At 46.0% G+C, this 21117-nt stretch overlaps 1 protein-coding gene across 3 annotated transcripts in view; it reads right to left on the bottom strand.

Annotated features, from left to right (window-relative positions):
* LOC115459926 (methionyl-tRNA formyltransferase, mitochondrial-like) overlaps positions 1 to 21117 on the bottom strand; it is a 95968-nt gene that overhangs the window by 7965 nt on the left and 66886 nt on the right. For all 3 annotated transcript variants that reach the window (XM_030189766.1, XM_030189764.1, XM_030189765.1), the window contains 5 exons: positions 17973 to 18182; positions 12623 to 12745; positions 9345 to 9447; positions 5998 to 6073; positions 3949 to 4040 (listed from right to left, as the gene is read on the bottom strand). In XM_030189766.1, coding sequence (XP_030045626.1) covers positions 3949 to 4040; positions 5998 to 6073; positions 9345 to 9447; positions 12623 to 12745; positions 17973 to 18182 — 604 coding nt within the window. The remainder of the gene's footprint in view (positions 1 to 3948; positions 4041 to 5997; positions 6074 to 9344; positions 9448 to 12622; positions 12746 to 17972; positions 18183 to 21117) is intronic.

Below are 21117 nucleotides of genomic sequence, written 5' to 3'. Positions count from 1 at the left end.
CCCATCCCTTCAATCCCACTCACTGGCATTTGGTCCTTCGTACCCATCCCTTCAATCCCACTCACTGGCATTTGGTTCGTCGTCATACCCATCCCTTCAATCCCACTCACTGGCATTGGGTCCGTCATACCCATCCCTTCAATCCCACTCACTGGCATTTGGTTCGTCGTCATACCCATCCCTTCAATCCCACTCACTGGCATTTGGTCCGTCGTCATACCCATCTCTTCAATCCCACTTACTGGCATTTGGTCCGTCGTCATACCCATCCCTTCAATCCCATTCACTGTCATTTGGTCCTTCATACCCATCCCTTCAGTCCCACTCACTGGCATTTGGTCCGTCGTCATACCCATCCCTTCAATCCCACTCACTGGCATTTGGTCCGTCATACCCATCCCTTCAATCCCACTCACTGTCATTTGGTCCGTCGTCATACCCATCCCTTCAATCCCATTCACTGTCATTTGGTCCTTCATACCCATCCCTTCAATCCCACTCACTGGCATTTGGTCAGTCATCCCTTCAATCCCACTCACTGTCATTTGGTCCGTCGTCATACCCATCCCTTCAATCCCATTCACTGTCATTTGGTCCTTCATACCCATCCCTTCAATCCCACTCACTGGCATTTGGTCAGTCATACCCATCCCTTCAATCCCACTCACTGGCATTGGGTCCGTCATCACACCCATCCCTTCAGTCCCACTCACTGGCATTTGGTCAGTCATACCCATCCCTTCAATCCCACTCACTGGCATTGGGTCCGTCATCACACCCATCCCTTCAATCCCACTCACTGGCATTTGGTCCGTCATACCCATCCCTTCAATCCCACTCACTGGCATTTGGTCCGTCGTCATACCCATCCCTTCAATCCCACTCACTGGCATATGGTCCATCATACCCATCCCTTCAATCCCATTCACTGTCATTTGGTCCTTCATACCCATCCCTTCAGTCCCACTCACTGGCATTTGGTCCGTCGTCATACCCATCCCTTCAATCCCACTCACTGGCATTTGGTCCGTCGTCATACCCATCCCTTCAATCCCACTCACTGGCATTTGGTCCGTTGTCATACCCATCCCTTCAATCCCACTCATTGGCATTTGCTGCCACCTATTTTTTTTCCCTGACTTTGGCATTTTGTTGGTTTTCTTAAATATTTCTTTTATAAAAACCTTCTTAATTCAATTAATTTCTTTAGCAAACAACTCTGCCGTTATGCAACTGGAGGATATTTCCACAATTGTGGAGGCAGGTATTAATGTGCACAGACACTTTTACCCATAGGGTTTGGGTCAGTTCTCGAGGGGAGAGTCTTTGAGAATTGCCCAGGAAAAATTAATGGCAGAGATTTGCACCTGCCTTTTCTAGGCGAAACCTTTTTCCTTGATAAAGGTGTAGTTTTGAAAATGTAAAAATATAGACAAATTTGTGCCACCCTCTCCCTAATTCCACCTTCTTTTTCTCCACAGGTAAAATTTTGCACAGCCCACATGCCTAGGAAATAGCTTTGGAGAAAAGCCCTCTCGATATATTCCCTTAAAGCATCAATTAACACTTTTAACCTATGAAATCATTATGTCAGTACAGGACCCCCTCATTAATTTATCTGTTAACCAAAAGCTCAAAAATAGCGCTGGAACAGCGCAGAGCGCTATTAGACCTATGATCAGAGATAATGCATGCAAATTTAAGCAGTGTAATTATCTCTGATTATGGGGTAGAAGTGCGGGAGAATTGTGCAAAACTTGTTTGACAGGTCTGGGCTACAGACTGCCCTGTTGCAGGGACGGCCAAGTTTCAAGCGGGTGTCGGAGGTATAGCGTCGGGGCAGTTGAGGACGTCCAAAATTGGATGTTTCTATGAGAAAGACGTCTTTCTCATAGAAACATCCAATTTTGGACGTCCTTAACTGCCCATTGCAGAAACGTCCAAATTTTAGACGTCCTCAACTGCCCTCGCTGGCAGGTTTGCTGTAGGGGGGAATGGGGGCCTACCATGCATGCTGGACAGGGCTCTCCATTCCTCCCCAATGATCTGCAAACCCTAATGCCAGCTCGGAGCTGGTGTAGGGTTTGTCGCAGCCAGCAACCCAATCTTTGGCGCGCTGGACGCTGATCATTGAGGATGAATGCGTTAAGTGCTGATTAGCATGCATTTGCATGCTACTTGTGTTAAGAGCCCTCCAGCGCGTTGTTTCACGCGCTCGAGGGCTCTGATCATGGGGCGGTAGCAAAAGCCGGCACTAGTATGGCGCTAACAGCATCTAGCGCCGGCGTTTGCTTTTGATCACCTGTCTGCAAATTAGCAATGCATGTTAAGTGGCTGGAAGGGCTCCTGACAGGACACTTCTTGGATCCACTTATATGAATGCAGAAATCAGACTCCATTAGCTCTGTATCGAAGTGTTTGTTACATCTTTCAAATAATGTATTGCATGAACGAAGTTTTGGGACTGCCAGTTATCAGACGTCATTCCATACTAATTCCAGGCAGTTAACCTTAACTCTGTATTACCGCCTATCAAGGATTTCCCATGACACTTCCTCCTCTGTAGTGATCCCGTAGGTAGGACTCATTTCTCAGGGAACAGCTAATCTCCACACAATCAAGGCCATCCAGTCTCTCTCTGCCCTGACTCGGAGCTAAAAGCTCTTGTTTAAACCAATTATCTGTGACATTTCTGTAGCAAACACCATTTGCAAATGTTGTACTCATATTTTGTTATTGCAGTGCCAAAGGGCCATCTCTTGGCCAAGTACTGGAACAGACTAAATCAAATATTAGATGAGACATTTAGTGAAGGGAAATCTTGCCTCACCAATCTATTACATTTCTTTGAAGGGGTGAACAAACATGTGGATAAAGGTGAGCCGGTTGATATTGTGTATCTGGATTTTCAGAAGGTGTTTGACAAAATACCTCATGAAAATCTCCAGAGGAAATTGGAGAGTCATGGGAGGTAGGATTCAATTCTGGATTAAAAACTGGTTAAAAGATAGAAAACAGAGAGTAGGGTTAAATGGTCAGTATTCTCAATGGAGAAGGGTACATAGTGAAATTAGAAAAGGGTACAGAGAAGGGTGACGAAAATGATAAAGGGGATGGGACAACATCCCTATGAGGAAAGGCTGAAGCGCATAGGGCTCTTCAGCATGGAGAAAAGATGGCTCAGGGGAGATATGATAGAGGTCTATAAAATAATGAGTGGAGTGGAACAGGTAGGCGTGAATCGTTTGTTTACTCTTTCAAAAAAATACCAGGACTAGGGGGCATGCAATGAAGCTACAAAGTAGTAAATTTAAAAGGGTAACCCAGTGAGGCTCCAGCTGTATTATCCGTGCTGTGTGAGGTGGGGGTAACTTAGTGAGGTTCCAGCTGAATTACCCGTGCTGTGTGGGTAACTTAGTGAGGTTCCAGCTGTATTATCCGTGCTGTGTGGGGTGGGGGTAACTTAGGCTCCAGCTGCATTATCCGTGCTGTGTGGGGTGGGGGTAACTTAGGCTCCAGCTGTATTATCCGTGCTGTGTGGGGTGGGGGTAACTTACTGAGGCTCCAGCTATATTATCTGTGCTGTGTGGGTAACTTAGTGAGGCTCCAGCTGTATTATCCGTACTGTGTGGGGTGGGGTAACTTACTGAGGCTCCAGCTAATGGCTATATTATCCGTGCTGTGGGGGGTGGGGGGTGACTTAGTGAGGCTCCACTTTATTATTTGTGCCGTGTGGGGTGGGGGTAACTTACTGAGGCTCCAGCTAATGGCTATATTATCCGTGCTGTGGGGGGTGGGGGGTGACTTAGTGAGGCTCCACTTTATTATTTGTGCCGTGTGGGGTGGGGGTAACTCAGCAAGGCTCCGGCTATATTATCCATGCTGTGCAGGTAACTTAGTGAGGCTCCAGCTGTATTATTTATGCTATTTGGGGTGGGGGTAACTTACTGAGGCTCCTATGGCACGCTCCAGTTGCATTATCTGTGTTGGGGTCTGCTCTTCCCATCTTACACAGCTGATGACAGGACTGAGCTTAGGAGCTAGGAAAGAAACATCAGACACTTTTAATATCAGTAATCACATCAGAAACAATGATATAATAGAACCTTGCTCATTCAGGAGTACTAAATGTCAAAACGATTACAAACTGTGCAGAATATTGTAATACATTTAATTTTTGGTTTAGCAAAATACGATAGCATTTCCTCTTTATTTTAAACGTCACTGGCTGCCCACTGAAGCCACAATTCTCTTTAAACTGGTTTGTTCCCCATTTAAAATACAACATGGCTCAGCTCCCAATTATCTTTACTCTCATTTTCTATTTGCTGCTTCTTCAAGGGCTAGAAATTCCAATTGTGCACATTTGTTTTTTTTCCCCTTTGCCTAAAGGAAGGAAAAGATTATGAATGCTTGAACTGACATTGGCACTGGAAGGAATTTGTGAGATGCTCTTGTTTTCTTATTTGATGTTTAGGAAGAAAGTTAAAGGGAACGGGACTTGATATACCGCCTTACATATTATATAAAGGTACTTATTTGTACCTGGGGCAATGGAGGGTTAAGTGACTTCCCAGAGTCACAAGGAGCTGCAGTGGGAATTGAACCCAGTTCCCCAGGATCAAAGTCCACTGCACTAACCACTAGGCTACTCCTCCACTCATTCCACCAATAAGAGCCAACCTCATCAGTGATGTCACAATGGCTTGATTGCCCAATACAGTTCCCCAGGATCAAAGTCCACTGCACTAACCACTAGGCTACTCTTCCACTCATTCCACCAATAAGAGCCAACCTCATCAGTGATGTCACAATGGCTTGATTGCCAATACAGTTCCCCAGGATCAAAGTCCACTGCACTAACCACTAGGCTACTCCTCCACTAGCAACATTCCATGTAGAAGCCTGCCCTTTCAAATCAGTAATGCGGCCACGCAGGCTTAGTACGTCAGACTCAAACAGAAGCCTGCGCGGCCGCGTTGCTGATCTGCAAGGGCAGGCTTCTACATGGAATGTTGCTAGTGGAATAGCAACATTCCATGTAGAATCTCAAATAGTAGCAACAGAATCTAAATAGTAGCAACATTACATCTAGAATCTCCAAATAGTTTCAACATTCCATGTAGAATCTCAAATAGGGAAAGGAAAGTGGGACTTGATATACCGCCTTTCTGAAGTTTTTGCAACTACATTCAAAGCGGTTTACATATATTCAGGTACTTATTTTGTACCAGGGGCAATGGACAGTTAAGTGACTTGCCCAGAGTCACAAGGAGCTGCAGTGGGAATCGAGCTCACTTCCCCAGGATCAAAATTCCGCTGCACTAACCTCTAGGCTACTAAAGACCTTGTTGTTTCAGAAATTTATTCTACGAGACCATTTTTAATTTAACTTGATTTTCTTTTCTCCCAGATGAATGTTCAGACTCTTTGCTCTGTTACCCACTTAGAACTGCAAGGTTTTTGCAGGACACAAGACTGGATGTTATGTTGTTATGTTAACAGAGCCCTGCCCTCTAAAATGTACATTAGATAGTAACTTAATGTTCTTATATACTAAATATTTCTAGCGGCTGCTTGTTTTTGATTTTACATTGTATGCTAAATGATTTTATGTTTTAAGTTGTACATCCAGTTCGGAAAGGTGGTTTAAAAATCTTATAAACAAATGAATACTGCCAGCATTATAGCCAATCAATCTTTTGTTAATGATCTGAGTGTTAGTAAGTGTGTATCATGATAAAAAATTATACCTCCATAGGATGAAAATGTAGGGGAATCCATGACAGGAAAGAGGAAGGTGGGGGGGGGGGGGAAGGGGCATCTCCAGGGGATTAAAAAAGTGGCTACAGAAACAAAATAACACCGGGGTCACCCGCCCACTGCTTCCTCTAATTACTGCAGCTTGCAGAGTTTTCATAAATCATTTCGTATCTGCTGTTTTTTTCTAAGTCTAACTATTTTTACAAAGTTGCTATTTGAGAAGTCAGCAATTACCAAAGGTTACGCCATCCTTGGACTGCTCTCGCTTATTTTCTAAACACCGAGGCAGGTTCTTCAGAACTGAAATTACCTGCCAAAGAAATGCAAAAAATAAACTTGAATAAAGATCATAAGATTTCACTATCCTCGCCTCCCAACCACCAACCTCTCTTCCCCCACCTGCTCCGCCACCCAATTTTGGCTAAGCTCCTGAGGATCTGTTCCTTCTGCACAGGATTGCTTTGTGTTTATCCCACGCATGTTTGAATTCCGTTACCGTTTTCATCTCCACCACCTCCCGCGGGAGGGCATTCCAAGCATCCACCACCCTCTCCGTGAAAAAATAGACAGACGAGCATCAGCAAAGGTGAAACGTTCCAACAAGTCACAGCACTAAACATAGTGCTACAATCCAACAAGAGTGATAAGACTTCTAAGCAAGCAGGGAGATGAATTGATTTGCTCTTTTCTGACACTGACAAGTCATTTTTATTATTTATTTTTGTTATATTTGTACCCTGCGCTTTCCCACTCATGGCAGGCTCAATGCGGCTTACATGGGGCAATGGAGGGTTAAGTGACTTGCCCAGAGTCACAAGGAGCTGCCTGTGCTTGAAGTGGGAATTGAACTCAGTTCCTCAGTTCCCCAGGACCAAAGTCCACCACCCTAATCACTAGGCCACTCCTCCAATGTTGCTACTATTTGAGATTCTACATGGAATGTTGCTATTCCACTAGCAACATTCCATGTAGAAGTTGGCCCTTGCAGATCACCAATGTGGCCGCGCAGGCTTCTGCTTCTGTGAGTCTGACGTCCTGCACGTACGTGCAGGAGGTCAGACTCACAGAAACAGAAGCCTGCGCAGCCTTCTACATGGAATGTTGCTAGTGGAATAGCAACATTCCATGTAGAATCTCCAATAGTAGCAACATTCCATGTAGAAGTCGGCCCCTTGCAGATCACCAATGTGGCCGCGCAGGCTTCTACATGGAATGTTGCTAGTAGAATAGCAACATTCCATGTAGAATCTCCAATAGTATCTATTTTATTTTTGTTATATTTGTACCCTGCGCTTTCCCACTCATGGCAGGCTTAATGCGGCTTACATGGGGCAATGGAGGGTTAAGTGACTTGCCCAGAGTCACAAGGAGCTGCCTGTGCCGGGAATCGAACTCAGTTCCTCAGGACCAAAGTCCACCACCCTAACCAGTAGGCCACTCCTCCACTGTTGCTACTATTTGAGATTCTACATGGAATGTTGCTATTCCACTAGAAGTCGGCCCTTGTAGATCACCAATGTGGCCGCACAGGCTTCTGCTTCAGTGAGTCTGACGTCCTGCACATACGTGCAGGACGTCAGACTCACAGAAACAGAAGCCTGCGCAGCCTTCTACATGGAATGTTGCTAGTGGAATAGCAACATTCCATGTAGAATCTCCAATAGTATCTATTTAATTTTTGTTACATTTGTACCCTGCGCTTTCCCACTCATGGCAGGCTCAATGCGGCTTACATGGGGCAATGGAGGGTTAAGTGACTTGCCCAGAGTCACAAGGAGCTGCCTGTGCCTGAAGTGGGAATCGAACTCAGTTCCCCAGGACCAAAGTCCACCACCCTAACCACTAGGCCACTCCTCCACTGTTGCTACTATTTGAGATTCTACATGGAATGTTGCTATTCCACTAGAAGTCGGCCCTTGTAGATCACCAATGTGGCCACGCAGGCTTCTGCTTCTGTGAGTCTGACGTCCTGCACATACGTGCAGGACGTCAGACTCACAGAAACAGAAGCCTGCGCAGCCTTCTACATGGAATGTTGCTAGTGGAATAGCAACATTCCATGTAGAATCTCCAATAGTATCTATTTTATTTTTGTTACATTTGTACCCTGCGCTTTCCCACTCATGGCAGGCTCAATGCGGCTTACATGGGGCAATGGAGGGTTAAGTGACTTGCCCAGAGTCACAAGGAGCTGCCTGTGCCTGAAGTGGGAATCGAACTCAGTTCCTCAGTTGGCCCTTGCAGATCACCAATGTGGCTGCGCAGGCTTCTGCTTCTGTGAGTCTGACGTCCTGCACGTACGTCAGACTCACAGAAACAGAAGCCTGCGCAGCCTTCTACATGGAATGTTGCTAGTGGAATAGCAACATTCCATGTAGAATCTCCAATAGTAGCAACATTCCATGTAGAATCTCCAGTAGTATCTATTTTATTTTTGTTACATTTGTACCCTGTGCTTTTTCCCACTCATGGCAGGGCTCAATGCGGCTTACATGGGCAATGGAGGGTTAAGTGACTTGCCCAGAGTCACAAGGAGCTGCCTGTGCCTGAAGTGGGAATGGCACTCAGTTCCTCAGTTCCCCAGGACCAAAGTCCACCACCCTAACCACTAGGCCACTCCTAGTCAGATTATGGCCCATGAACTGCATGTTTAAAGGCTCAAACTTAAGAAGCCTGGCAGCTGCATCTTAAAGCTCTGCTTCAGCATTCTGTGTAGCCAGAGCTCTTACAGCACACTATCTGCTGAAACTGTGAATTCTAGGTCATGCTGACTCTTACGAGCACTATTCCACCCTCCCTGACAGAGTCAGTGCCACTGAGACTACTTCACAAGGTTTGAAGGCGAAGAAGTGTTGAGGACTTAGATAACACTGTGATAAACATGGGTGCTAGGAAAACTCCTGTAACGGAATGGCCACTACAATCTTAAGAAATGCTATGTTCTATAAACAAAAGTTCTCTGTGCTATAACGTTTAGATAGTGTGTTCCATTTTATGTAACCAAAACAGTAACACAGAAATCAGCTGAAATTGCAAGTTGGGAGGGGATTGATGCCCAATCCACTGTATATAGGGCGCTGTTGTGTTGTATCTAGTCAGAGGGGTGAGATGATTAACTGAGTAACTCTTTATCACAGTGGTCTCTCTCCCTCTCGTAACAAATTGCTATAGCCTGATTTCTTTGCTATTTGTTACCTGTCATTATTGCATGATTACTCTGCTGATTACTTTGCCTAATTGCCCTATTGCTTTGTTGTTATCTATACTGGAATAAAGACTATCCCTTTGGAAGGAAAATAGCTTCTGTCTTTTCTATCTTTTCCGTCACGGTATCTTGGGGTGGATGTAAGGAGGTAGAAACCCTATTTGCCCCACATTTCCAAATTGTATATTTCTTATGGTAAGTAGAAATATCAGAGAAATAATTCCCACATAATTACAGCCCTCACTGATACCAGGTTGTCAGAGGGGGCCATGTAAGAACAGACTCCACTATAAACAGAGATTATGGACATTTGCACTGTATTTAGCCATAAGAGAGATTCTTGGCTCTAAGCCTAGGTTACATGCTAGAGGTTTACCATTTCTGCTCCTTTCTTACACAGGATGCCTTCCAACTCCTTCGCTGTGCAGCGTGAAGGAACGGGGAATTCTTCCTGCATAATGATTGGACCCACATCAAACCTGAAAAGAGAGAGGACTGTGTCAGCAGCTTCACCTCTTCGGTCACGTGAAACCCACAGTGGTGCTTATCCCAGGGACAGCTCCACAGCCGTGCTCTAGACTTGAGGCAGCTGATCGTTTTGGAAACGCTACGAGGTAAAGGAGCCAGGCCGTTTGCTTAATTCAAACGTTCACAAGAACACCGGCACTGCTGCTTAATCACCACCACTATCACCGATCCTGTTCAACCTTATGATGACTCCACTAGCCAAGACCTTAACCCATTTATCTACGCTGACGACGTTACATTATATATCCCCTAAAAACATGACTTAGCAGAAATCACCAACGAAATCGAACTCAGCTTAAACATCATGAACTCTTGGGCAAATGCATTCCAACTAAAACTCAATACAGAAAAAAACACATTGTCTCATCATCTCATCCCAATACAACACATACAAACCCACAAGCATTAACACCCCAGCATACACCCTCCCTATCTCAGACAGCCAGAAAATTCTCGGAGTAACAATCGACCGTAACCTCTCCCAACAGACCCAAGCGAAATCCACCATGAAGAAAATGTTTTTCTCAACGTGGAAACTCAAACGCGTGAAACCATTCTTTCCGAGGGAAATATTCCGCAACCTGATACAGTCAATGGTGCTAAGCCACGCAGACTACTGTAATGGGATGCAAGGATCAAATCATAAAAAAAACTCCAGACCGCCCAAAACACAGCAGCCAGGCTTATATTTGGAAAAACGCGTTCTGAAAGCGCCAAACCACTCCGAGAAAAACTGCGCTGGCTACCAATCAAAGAATGTATTGCTTTCAAAATCTGCACGACTGTTCATAAAATTATTTACGGCGAGGCACCAGGATACATGACAGACCTCATCGACCTGCCAACCAGAAACACCGCAAGATCTGCACGATCTTCCCTAAATCTCCAATACCCAAGCAATAAAGGACTCAAATACAAACCCACCTATGCTTCCAGCTTTTCCTACCTAAGCGCACAACTATGGAACGCACTGCCGAAAGCAGTACAAACTACGCTAGACCGCCTAAATTTCTGGAAAGCACAAAAGACAGTACTGTTCAGAAGAGCATACCCCAATGACCCAACATAAAAATACCTGGACACTTGCGACACAACATACCCAAAGACTGCAACGGACATTACCTGACTCTTCTTCCCCCTTTCCCTCTCTAAGTTCCCCCCAATTGTACCTACCATACATGTACCTCATTCTACCACAATATCACTTTGTATTAATTCATACTATGTATTTGTTCAAACCGTAACCGGCTAACGCTGTTAATGGTTATATGTAAGCCACATCGAGCCTGCAAAAGGTGGGTAAAACTGCATTGGCTACCTATCAAAGAACGTATCACTTTTAAAATCTGTACAACTATCCATAAAATTAACTACGGCGAGGCACCGGGATACATGACAGACCTTATCGATCTGCCATCCAGAAACACCACAAAATCTGCACGATTCTCCACTAACCAAGCAGCAAAGGACTCAAATACAAATCCATCTATGCAACCAGCTTCTCCTACCTAAGCACACAACTATGGAACGCACTGCCGAAAGCAGTAAAAACTATGCTAGACCACCTAAATTTCCGGAAAGCACTAAAGACAGTACTGTTCAGAAGAGCATACCCCACCGACCCAACATAAATATACCTGGACACCAGCGACACAACTTAACCAAAACCGTAATGGACATTACCTGACTCTTCTTCCCCCTCTTTAAGTTCCCCCCAATTCTACCAACCATACATGTATCTTACCCACCATAATATCACCTTGTATTAATTCATAAATTGTATTTGTTCAGACCGGAACCGGCTAACGCCGTTAACGGTTAACATATAAGCCACATTGAGCCTGCAAAAAGGTGGGAAAATGTGGTATACAAATGTAACAAATAAACTAAACCAGCATTTACCCAGTCTACCACTACCAAATTACTGGCCTATTTCCAGTTTTCTTTCAATAAAAAGTTGCAAAAAAAAACTCTTGACTGAAATAAATTCACTGAAATGGCAGCTGCTTCTTTTTGAAAGCACTAGATAAGTCATTTGCTGGTGGCAGAGATCCAGATTGAGGGCTTTAGTCTGCTCTAAATCCCAGCCACCAGTGTTGCTCTTAATGATGACCAAGAGTCCTGCACCTTCATAGGGCTACGAAAGCAGGCCTCTGTGCTATCCCCAAACTCAACCAACTCAGTGTGTGCAGAAGAGTCCATCCAGGAATCGAACTGGGGACCTTCTGCATGGACGTGCAAGGGATATGGTGCTGCAGCATCCTGACCTCATTTAGAAGTGACACTAACTCTGTTGTCATATGTGGTTACTCAGACTGGCTCCTTTGAATTCTGCACATCTGAGACTCTGTGTTACCAAGGGACTTAATATACTGCCTTTCTGTGGTTTTTGCAACTACATTCTAAGCAGTTTACATAGTATATACAGGTACTTATTTGTACCTGGGGCAATGGAGGGTTAAGTGACTTGCCCAGAGTCACAAGGAGCTGCAGTGGGAATCGAACCCAGTTCCCCAGGATCAAAGTCCACTGCACTAACCACTAGGCTACTCCTCCACTAGCAACATTCTGTGTAGAAGCCTGCCCTTGCAGCTAGGCTACTCCTCCAATTGTATAGTGGGGTGGTTACAATTAGATGCCACATGTGAATGGAAATCTACAGAAAACTAGCATTTACGTACTAAGGGGCCACCAAATCGACGAAGCACTATTTTATACCTGAATTGTGTGTAAATGCAAGGGGGAGCTGCCACTTACATCAGGAAGTGCGCATTTAAGCACTCTGCAGTTGCACTAGGTCTACGGCAGACGTGTCTGCAGTCGGGTGTGCCGATGCTAGACTGCACAATAGACTCTTACTGCACAGAATTTCCCCCACCCACAGCACCAGACCCCCAGCCATGGTTCTGACTGAGCTGAGAGAGAAGAAAGAAATGCCACCAGGTCAAACCAAACAACTCAAACTCACTGTTAAGACAGATGTGACAGAGTAGCTTTACTCAACAACGTAAGAGATTGTACTGGCCACCAATATTCCCCCCCCCCCCCCTCCCTTCTTCACTACGATCAGTTATTAACCTGCATCGTCTACTGACAAGCTGAGATAGGAGCTGAGTCTTGGCCTACCTTTTAGGCCTAATCTGGATGATCGTCACCCCAGTCACTGTGTCTCCATGAAGCACGGTGTGGATTATGGGAGCAGGCCCACGCCACCTGGGAAGATAGCTGGGATGGACGTTCAGCACACCACTGCAACAGAGCATCAGATTTGGGAGGTGAAACAAGCATCAGAAATGTGATTGAAAACAAAACAAAAAAATCATTTCTCTACCATTCCACAGTTCAATCTGAGCTGAGCGGCAACAGCGTTTGCTCATCTACTGAGACAGCAACCAACAGTCAGGCAGCATTCAGCCGACAACAAGGCACAACTGGTAACCTCGGTCCATCCACTGAATGCACAGTACCAAACAGGTACTGACACTCTGCTGGAATGGAGGTATGCCAGAGACAGGAGGGATCTGTAAAGTATCCAGATGAAAATCCACCATCATGTAAGGTCCAAACTCTATCCTTGGAGGAGTAGCCTAGTGGTTAGTGCAGCGGACTTTGATCCTGAGGAACTGGGTTCAAATCCCACTGCATCTCCTTGTGACTATTGCCCCAGGCACAAAATAAGTACCTGAATATACTATGTAAACTGCTTAGAATGTGGTTGCAAAAACCACAGAAAGGCAGTATATTAAGTCCCATTTCCCTATTTGAGATTCTACATGGAATGTTGCTAGTGGAGGAGTAGCCTAGTGGTTAGTGCAGTGGACTTTGATCCTAGAGAACCGAGTTCAACTCCCACTGCATCTCCTTGCCCCAGGTAGAAATAAGTACCTGTATATACTATGTAAACCACTATGAATGTAGTTGCAAAAACCACAGAAAGGCAGTATATCAAGTCCTATTTCCCTTCCCCTGTGCCGAGTCAGGCTTTCCCTTCACATTTCACACTTAAGGATCCTCTGCGCCTGCCTCAGACTTTCTCCAATTCCATTACTGTCTGAATGCCACCTTTTCTCTGGTAAAATATTCTCCACTATGTCTCAGTCTGCTCCTTGGGGGCCTCATACCATGACCTCCAAAAAAGATTTGCTTCACGTGCATTATTTGCACTTTTGAGGTATTTGAATGTCACTATCTTATTCCACCCCCGATTTCCCCTCATAATCTAGTTTCTGAAGTCTCACCTCACAGGGTTTTTGGTGCAAATACTCAACTTCTCTGCTTATATCCTTTTGAATGGACAGTCTCACGCTCGCTATGCGAGGTCTCGCCTCTTGCATTGCCTTGCTCTAACCACCCCTTGACCTCACGGTTAGCAAAACAGTGCAACAATCCTGCATGGTGCGTGTCAGTATCTTCAAGCGCCTCCCCCTCTCCCCCCAATACTTTTTCACATTGTGTGTTGTACACAGACAGTATCTTGACAAAGTAAAAGATCTGGTTGCTCCTTTTCCTTCTATTATAAACTTAGTTACAGATTTAGGATTGATGCAACTCTTTTCTCTAAAATTAAGATGAGCTACTAGGAAAAGTTAAATCAAACCTCCTGGAATGGCAGGACGTGACAACCTCTTGTTTAGGGAGAATTAATGTAACACTAAGGTCCTCTCAAGGACTATCACTAACCACACCCCCTGCAAAAGACATTACACGATGTGATACCCACAAGCCAGCCTTCTCCAGAGTAGCCCCCTCACTTTGGAATGACCTGCCTGAAAGATTTCGCTTAACACAAGACTATCTGTACTTCAGGAAGCAGGTGAAAGATTGGCTCTTCAACCAAGCCTTTAACGGAAGAAGTAACTAACTTGTTAGTCTCACTCACACATACAAGGAGTGACTCGGGCTGCACATACTGCAGCGGGACATGTTTATCCACTCCTACCCTAGCTGAAATAATATTTAACCATCTCTCTGACCTCATGTGCAAATTTCTTTAAATTAGTCACCTTATTTTCTAACTCCTCTTACTCTCTCACCTATCTATATGTTCCATCTTTGCTTATACCCTTCACTGTCAATTAAAATGTTCTATTACATATTGTGTTGACTTTGCAAGTAGTCTACCATTCCATACTTTGTATTGTTATTTGAATATTTTATTGCTGTAATTGTCTATTGCTCATGTTTGAGTTATTCTTACTGTACACCGTCTTGAGTGAGTTTTTTTCAAAAAGGCAGTAAATAAATCCTAATAAATAAATAAACAAACCAAGATAAATCTCCCCCACAATTTTCTTTTTTTTTTCTAAGTTGTCCATAAATATCCCTACACAATTCTTTTTTGTGATGTGATGAATTTTCTCTAATTTTATTTGGCCAAGTAAAATGCTAGAATTCTGTTCATCTTTATCAAAAAAAAGTGGGAGGACAAGATTCCCCAATACTAAATTATAATACTGCTGTGTCCAAATTCTCAAGCTCCAATACTGAGTTTGGGAAGAAATGCAACAGTTACGGGCATCGTCATACCTGGCTTCTATCTTTATAGATAAAGAGGCGATACCCTTCCCTAGTACCAGCTGGCCTAATTTGATAGAAAGTTTATAAATAAGCCATGATATCACCATTATATTTTTGCATGATAAAGCTGGTCTTTATTTTTTTATTTTTTTTTTTGTAGTATATGAAGTCTTAATAGAGGATGTACTGTTTATGTTCGTGTTTGGGGGCTCACTCACACCTCAGTCTTTGATAATTTTAATTCTGGTTTATTCTCTGGCTGTACTTTTTGGTCACAGGTGTTACACAACTGAGAGGGAAAGCTGGGTTTGTATTAAAGGGTTTAATATTAGGGATCTGATTTGCATATCTCGGATACTTATTTATTTACTAGTAAAAAAGGCCCGTTTCTGACACAAATGAAACGGGCGCTAGCAAGGTTTTCCTCGGCTCCCCTCCAGCCACCCATGTCCAGCGACCCTCCTCTCTCCCCTGCCCCCCTCTAGCCACCCATGTCCAGCGCCCTCCTCTCCCCCTGCGCCCACTGCCAGCCACCCATGTCCAGCGACCCTCCTCTCTCCCCTGCCCCCCCGCCTGCCACCCATGTCCAGTGACCCTCCTCTCTCCCTTGCCCCCCCCTTTCAGCCACCATGTCCAGCGAACCCTCCTCTGGACATGGATCAGCTGTGAGGCATGTTTCCCCCCCCCCCCCCCCGGGTTCTGAAGTTGACATCATAATGGCTACGGTGATGTCAGCCTGATCTACGGAGCCTAGCAGACCAGCTCGGAATGAACCACGGTCCCAGGCAGCAAGTCAGAACGTTGGAGGTGAGAATTATTATATAGGAGGATTGGGATTTATTAACCGCCTTTATGAAGACAATCACCCAAGATGGTGTACAGCAGATACAGTTTAACATAAAACTTACAATTTTGTTAACAGCATAACAATCAAACCTATAAATGGCAAGTGACCGACTCACCTGCAAATGCGCAGTAGAGACTTCCCTCTCTGTCCCGCCCCCGCTTCAAGACGTGATGACGGGGGGGAGGGGGGCGGGACAGAGAGGGGAAACTGCGCGGAAGGGGAGGGAGGGAACCGCTGACGTCGCTACCGCCCGCTCCCCCCCCCCCAAGGTAGCTGCTATCGCCCCCCCCTTCACCCGGCCCGGGCCCTCTCTTCGTTATTCACTTACAGCAGCGCCGAAACAGCGCAAAGCAGCTCAGGCTTCAGCTCCCGTCGGCTTCCTTCCCTGACCTGTGCCCCGCCCTCAGCCGACGTGACGTCACACGAGGGCGAGGCACAGGCAGTGAAGGAAGGCCAACGGGAGCTGCTGCTTGCTGCTGTTTGGTGCTGCTGTAAGTTGAATAACGAAGAGAGGGCCCGGGCCGGGTGAAGGAGGGGCTGGGGGCGACTCCGGGGTGGGGGGGCGGTAGCGGCCTACCTTGGGGGGGAGGGGACATGGGAGGTCTCAGAAGGAGGGGGGCCTTGGAGCTGGGAGGGCTGGACTGAAGGGGGCCTTCCAGCTGGCTGGGAAGAAGGCACGGGGGGGGCAGGGGGCCTTGGAACTGGGGGGGAGGGCAGGGGGGCCCTTAACAGTTGTGAGGGAATGGGGCCCTTACAGTTGTGAGGGGGGGCAGGGGGGCCTTGGAACTGGGAGGGAGGAAGGGGGCCTTGGGAGCTGGGAGGGAGTGCCTGGGGCCTTGGAACTGGGAGGGAGGGAGGGAGGGCGGGCAGGGGGGCCTTGCAGCTGGGAAGGGGGGAGGACTGGAGCCTTGGAGCTGGGCGGGAGGGACAGAGGGGGCCTTGGAGCTGGCAGGGAAGGAAGATGGCAGGGGGCCTTGCAGCTGCAACGGGAGGGGGGCCTTGGGAAAAAAAACATTCCAATACGTGCCCGTTTTAACGGGCTTAACGGCTAGTAGTAAAATAACCAAGAATAAAGTAAACATAATAAATGAGGTAAACTTGAAAACAGTAAATTGAAACCTAATAATAGAACTATATAGATACTATACAATAACTGCATTCTTGGCAAGTGTTCCATTTTGCCTATCCCTGTTATATATATTATTAATAAAGTATTTCAAGCTAATAATAATCTTTAGTAGCTTTTCATTAGCAGGTATCCAAATAATCACCAAGCTTCAGAAGTGACAACCAGAGAAACTAATTTGGCTGTTGGTTCTAGTAGCCAGACACATCCCAAATCTGAATGGGATTTCTGGCAAAAAAAACTCATGCAGCACATTGAACCATTACTTCACTAGTCTCATACATTTTCTGATCTGATTTACAAGTGGCCTTGCTAGCCAGCCACTCTATATTTGCTAGGTAGGTATAAAGGCTTTCTAATTACCTAAAACAGGAGTTAAATTAGCTGGTGGCCAAATGTGCCCAGCCCAGAGCAGGCCCCAGGCCAGTCTGAACCCAATCTTTGTAGCAGAAAAGCCGGAATGTCTTAACACATATTTAAACAAGTCAAACACAGCGAGGGCGACAAATGATTGAACAGCAGACGATGTCCGATATACTGTAGCTTTATTGCGACATCCGACACTCTCCGGAGAGTTCAAGCGTTCATGATTTTCATCCGAAGAGCAAACAGCAAGGTATAGGACATGAAGTTTATTTTATAGAACCTAGCTAAGAATGCCATACACCCAACAGAAGACTCCTGAGGAAGGTCTCTTTTGGCCGAAACACGACTCGTGTCGAGTCTCACATGTTGAATAAAGCTACAATATATTGGACATCGTTTGCTGTTCAATCATTTGTCGTCCTCGCTGTGTTTGACTTGTTTGTGTGACTGCAACAGTTGTTGTCCTTCTGTTTTGGCCGTTTAACATATATTTTCCATAACTGTGTCAAAACTCTCTACACAATCAGCATGGCTACATCATTTAGAAATTCATAGTCCACCGTCCTCTTTGGCCTTCAGAGACCCTAACCTCCCAAGTCCCTCCCTGTCATGAAACATACTATGGAAATTTCAGGATGAGCTCCTCGCTGAGAAGACGTCCGAAGGATACCACCACGCCCACATCAAACCAAGTACTCGGAGCTACAGCTGGCCACTCGTACAAAGGGAGCTGAGACTGGATAGCATAGTTTCTCACGGGCAATCCTTTTGGCAAAGCTGAGGGTAATGTGACGACTTCCAGTGCCTCTATCAGCTCGTTACTCTTCCTTCTGTAGCAAGGTTAAAAAGAAAACAAATCATGGATTTGGGGTCATTTCTGTATTGGGAATATGTTTGGGGGTTTTACAAACATGCCAAGAATTGTCAGTGTTATCCATTCTGACGTCAGATGTATCATTTTATGCTGAATACAGAAAGGATTATGCAGTTGCTGTTCTGCTGTAGGAGAGCATAATAGAATATAGTATAAAAGGTTTGGGAATGATCTGTTGCTTTATCTGGTTCTTTGCTGCAAAAAAAAAAAAGTAATTAAATAAATAATATTAATAAATAAACTGAGTTTTGTTCTGATTGTATTAGAAATTATTTTAAAGCTAAGTAAAGAGTGCATTATACAACTACTGCACCAGCCAAAACAAGTTAAAAAATACCCTGTCCTGGATTTATCATGCAAGAGAGAAGTCAATGCAAAATAGCAACAGTTTAATAAATATATCACAACCTCTTCTCTCCGCATACAGTTCAAACTCCTCTTATTGACCTATAAGTGCATTCACTCCGCAGCTCCTCAGTACCTCTCCACTCTCATCTCTCCCTACATTCCTCCCCGGGAACTCCGTTCACTGGGTAAATCTCTCTTATCTGCACCCTTCTCCTCCACTGCTAACTCCAGACTCCGTTCCTTTTATCTTGCTGCACCGTATGCCTGGAATAGACTTCCTGAGCCGGTCCGTCAAGCTCCATCTCTGGCCGTCTTCAAATCTACTACTACTACTTAACTTTTTTAGAGCGCTACTAGGGTTACGCAGCGCTGTACAAATTAACAAAGAAGGACGGTCCCTGCTCAGAGGAGCTTACAATCTAAAGAACAAAATGTCAAGTTGGGGTAGTCTAGATTTCCTGAGTAGAGGTGTAGTGGTTAGGTACCGAAGACGACATTGAAGAGGTGGGCTTTGAGCAAGGATTTGAAGATGGGCAGGGAGGGGGCCTGGCATATGGGCTCAGGGAGTCCGTTCCATGCATGGGGTGAGGCGAGGCAGAAAGGGCAGAGCCTGGAGTTGGCGGTGGTGGAGAAGGGTACTGAAAGGAGGGATTTGCCTTGAGAGCGGAGGTTACGGGTAGGAACGTAAGGGGAGATGAGGGTTGAGAGGTAAGGAGGGGCTGCAGATCAAGTGCAGTAGGTTAGTAGCAGAACCTTGAACTGAATGCGGTACCTGATTGGAAGCCAATGAGTGACTTGAGGAGAGGGGTGATATGAGTGTATCGGTCCAGGCGGAAGATAAGACGTGCAGCAGAGTTCTGAACGGACTGAAGGGGGGATAGATGGCTAAGTGGGAGACCAGTGAGGAGTAGGTTGCAGTAGTCAAGGCGAGAGGTAATGAGAGAGTGGATGAGAGTTCGGGTGGTGTGCTCAGAGAGGAAAGGGCGAATTTTGCTAATGTTATAGAGGAAGAAGCGGCAGGTCTTGGCTATCTGCTGGATATGCGCAGAGAAGGAGAGGGAGCAGTCGAAGATGACACCGAGGTTGCGGGCAGATGAGACGGGAACGATGAGGGTGTTATCAACCGAGATAGAGAGTGGAGGGAGAGGAGTGGGTTTGGGTGGGAAGACAAGAAGTTCGGTCTTGGCCATGTTCAGTTTCAGGAGGCGGTTGGACATCCAGGCAGCAATGTCAGATAAGCAGGCCGATACTTTGGCCTGGGTTTCCGCAGTGATTTCTGGTGTGGAGAGATAAAGCTGGGTGTCGTCAGCATAAAGATGATAGTGGAAGCCATGAGATGAGATCAGGGAGCCCAGGGAAGAGGTGTAGATTGAAAAAACAAGGGGTCCAAGGACAGATCCCTGAGGGACTCCAACAGAAAGCGGGATAGGGGTGGAGGAAGAACCATGAGAGTGTACTCTGAAGGTACGGTGGGAGAGATAAGAGGAGAACCAGGAGAGGACAGAGCCCTGGAACCCAAAAGAGGACAGAGTGTCGAGAAGTAAGTTGTGATTGACAGTGTCAAAAGCGGCGGATAGGTCGAGGAGGATGAGGATGGAGTAATGACCTTTGGATCTGGCGAGGAACAGGTCATTGCAGACTTTAGATAGAGCCGTTTCCGTCGAGTGTAGTGGGCAAAAGCCAGATTGAAGCGGATCGAGGATGAGAGGAGAGAAAATCAAGGCAACGGCTAAGTACGGCGCGTTCAAGTATTTTGGAGAGGAAGGGTAGGAGGGAAATGGGGCGGTAGTTGGAGGGACACGTAGGGTCAAGTGATGGTTTCTTGAGGAGTGGTGTGACTACGGCATGCTTGAAGGTGTCAGGGACAGTTGCAGTGGAGAGAGAGAGGTTGAGGATATGACAGATGGGGGGGGGGGGGTGATAGTAGGAGAGATGGTGTTAAGTAAGTTGGTGGGGATGGGGTCTGAGGAACAGGTGGAGCATTTCGAGGAGGAGAGAAGATGGGCGGTTTCCTCTTCGGTGATATCAGGAAAAGAGGAAAAGGAGGCCTGGGTTGGTTGGTTGAGGGAGTGGGTTATAGGATGAAGAGGAGGAGAAGGTTTAGTGGTGAATTTGAGGTTGATCTTCTGGACCTTGTTGCGGAAGTAGTCAGCCAGTGATTGAGGAGAGAGTGAGGGGGGAGGTGGGAGAGGAGGGCACTTTGAGGAGGGAGTTGAGGGTGGCGAAGAGACGACGAGGGTTAGAGCTGAGGGAATTAGTCAATTGGGTGTAATAGTCCTGCTTGAAGAGGAATAGGGAGGACTGGAAGGAGGATAGCATGAATTTGTAGTGAATGAAGTCAGTGTGGGTGTGAGATTTCCTCCATAGGCGTTTGGCCGATCGGGTGCAGGAGCGAAGGTATCGGGTGCAAGGGTTTAGCCAGGGCTGGGGATTAGTGCGCCTTGTGGACGGGAAACGGACGGTGCAAGGGTGTCTAGGGCAGAGGAGAGAGTGGCATTGTAAGTGGAGACAGCCTCGTCGGAGGACATGATGGACAGGAGGAG

This window comes from Microcaecilia unicolor, chromosome 1, assembly GCF_901765095.1.
Source record: "Microcaecilia unicolor chromosome 1, aMicUni1.1, whole genome shotgun sequence".
Lineage (NCBI taxonomy): Eukaryota > Metazoa > Chordata > Amphibia > Gymnophiona > Siphonopidae > Microcaecilia > Microcaecilia unicolor.
The sequence above is the reverse complement of the archived record's forward strand: the minus strand, read 5'-3'. Positions and strand labels throughout refer to the sequence as shown.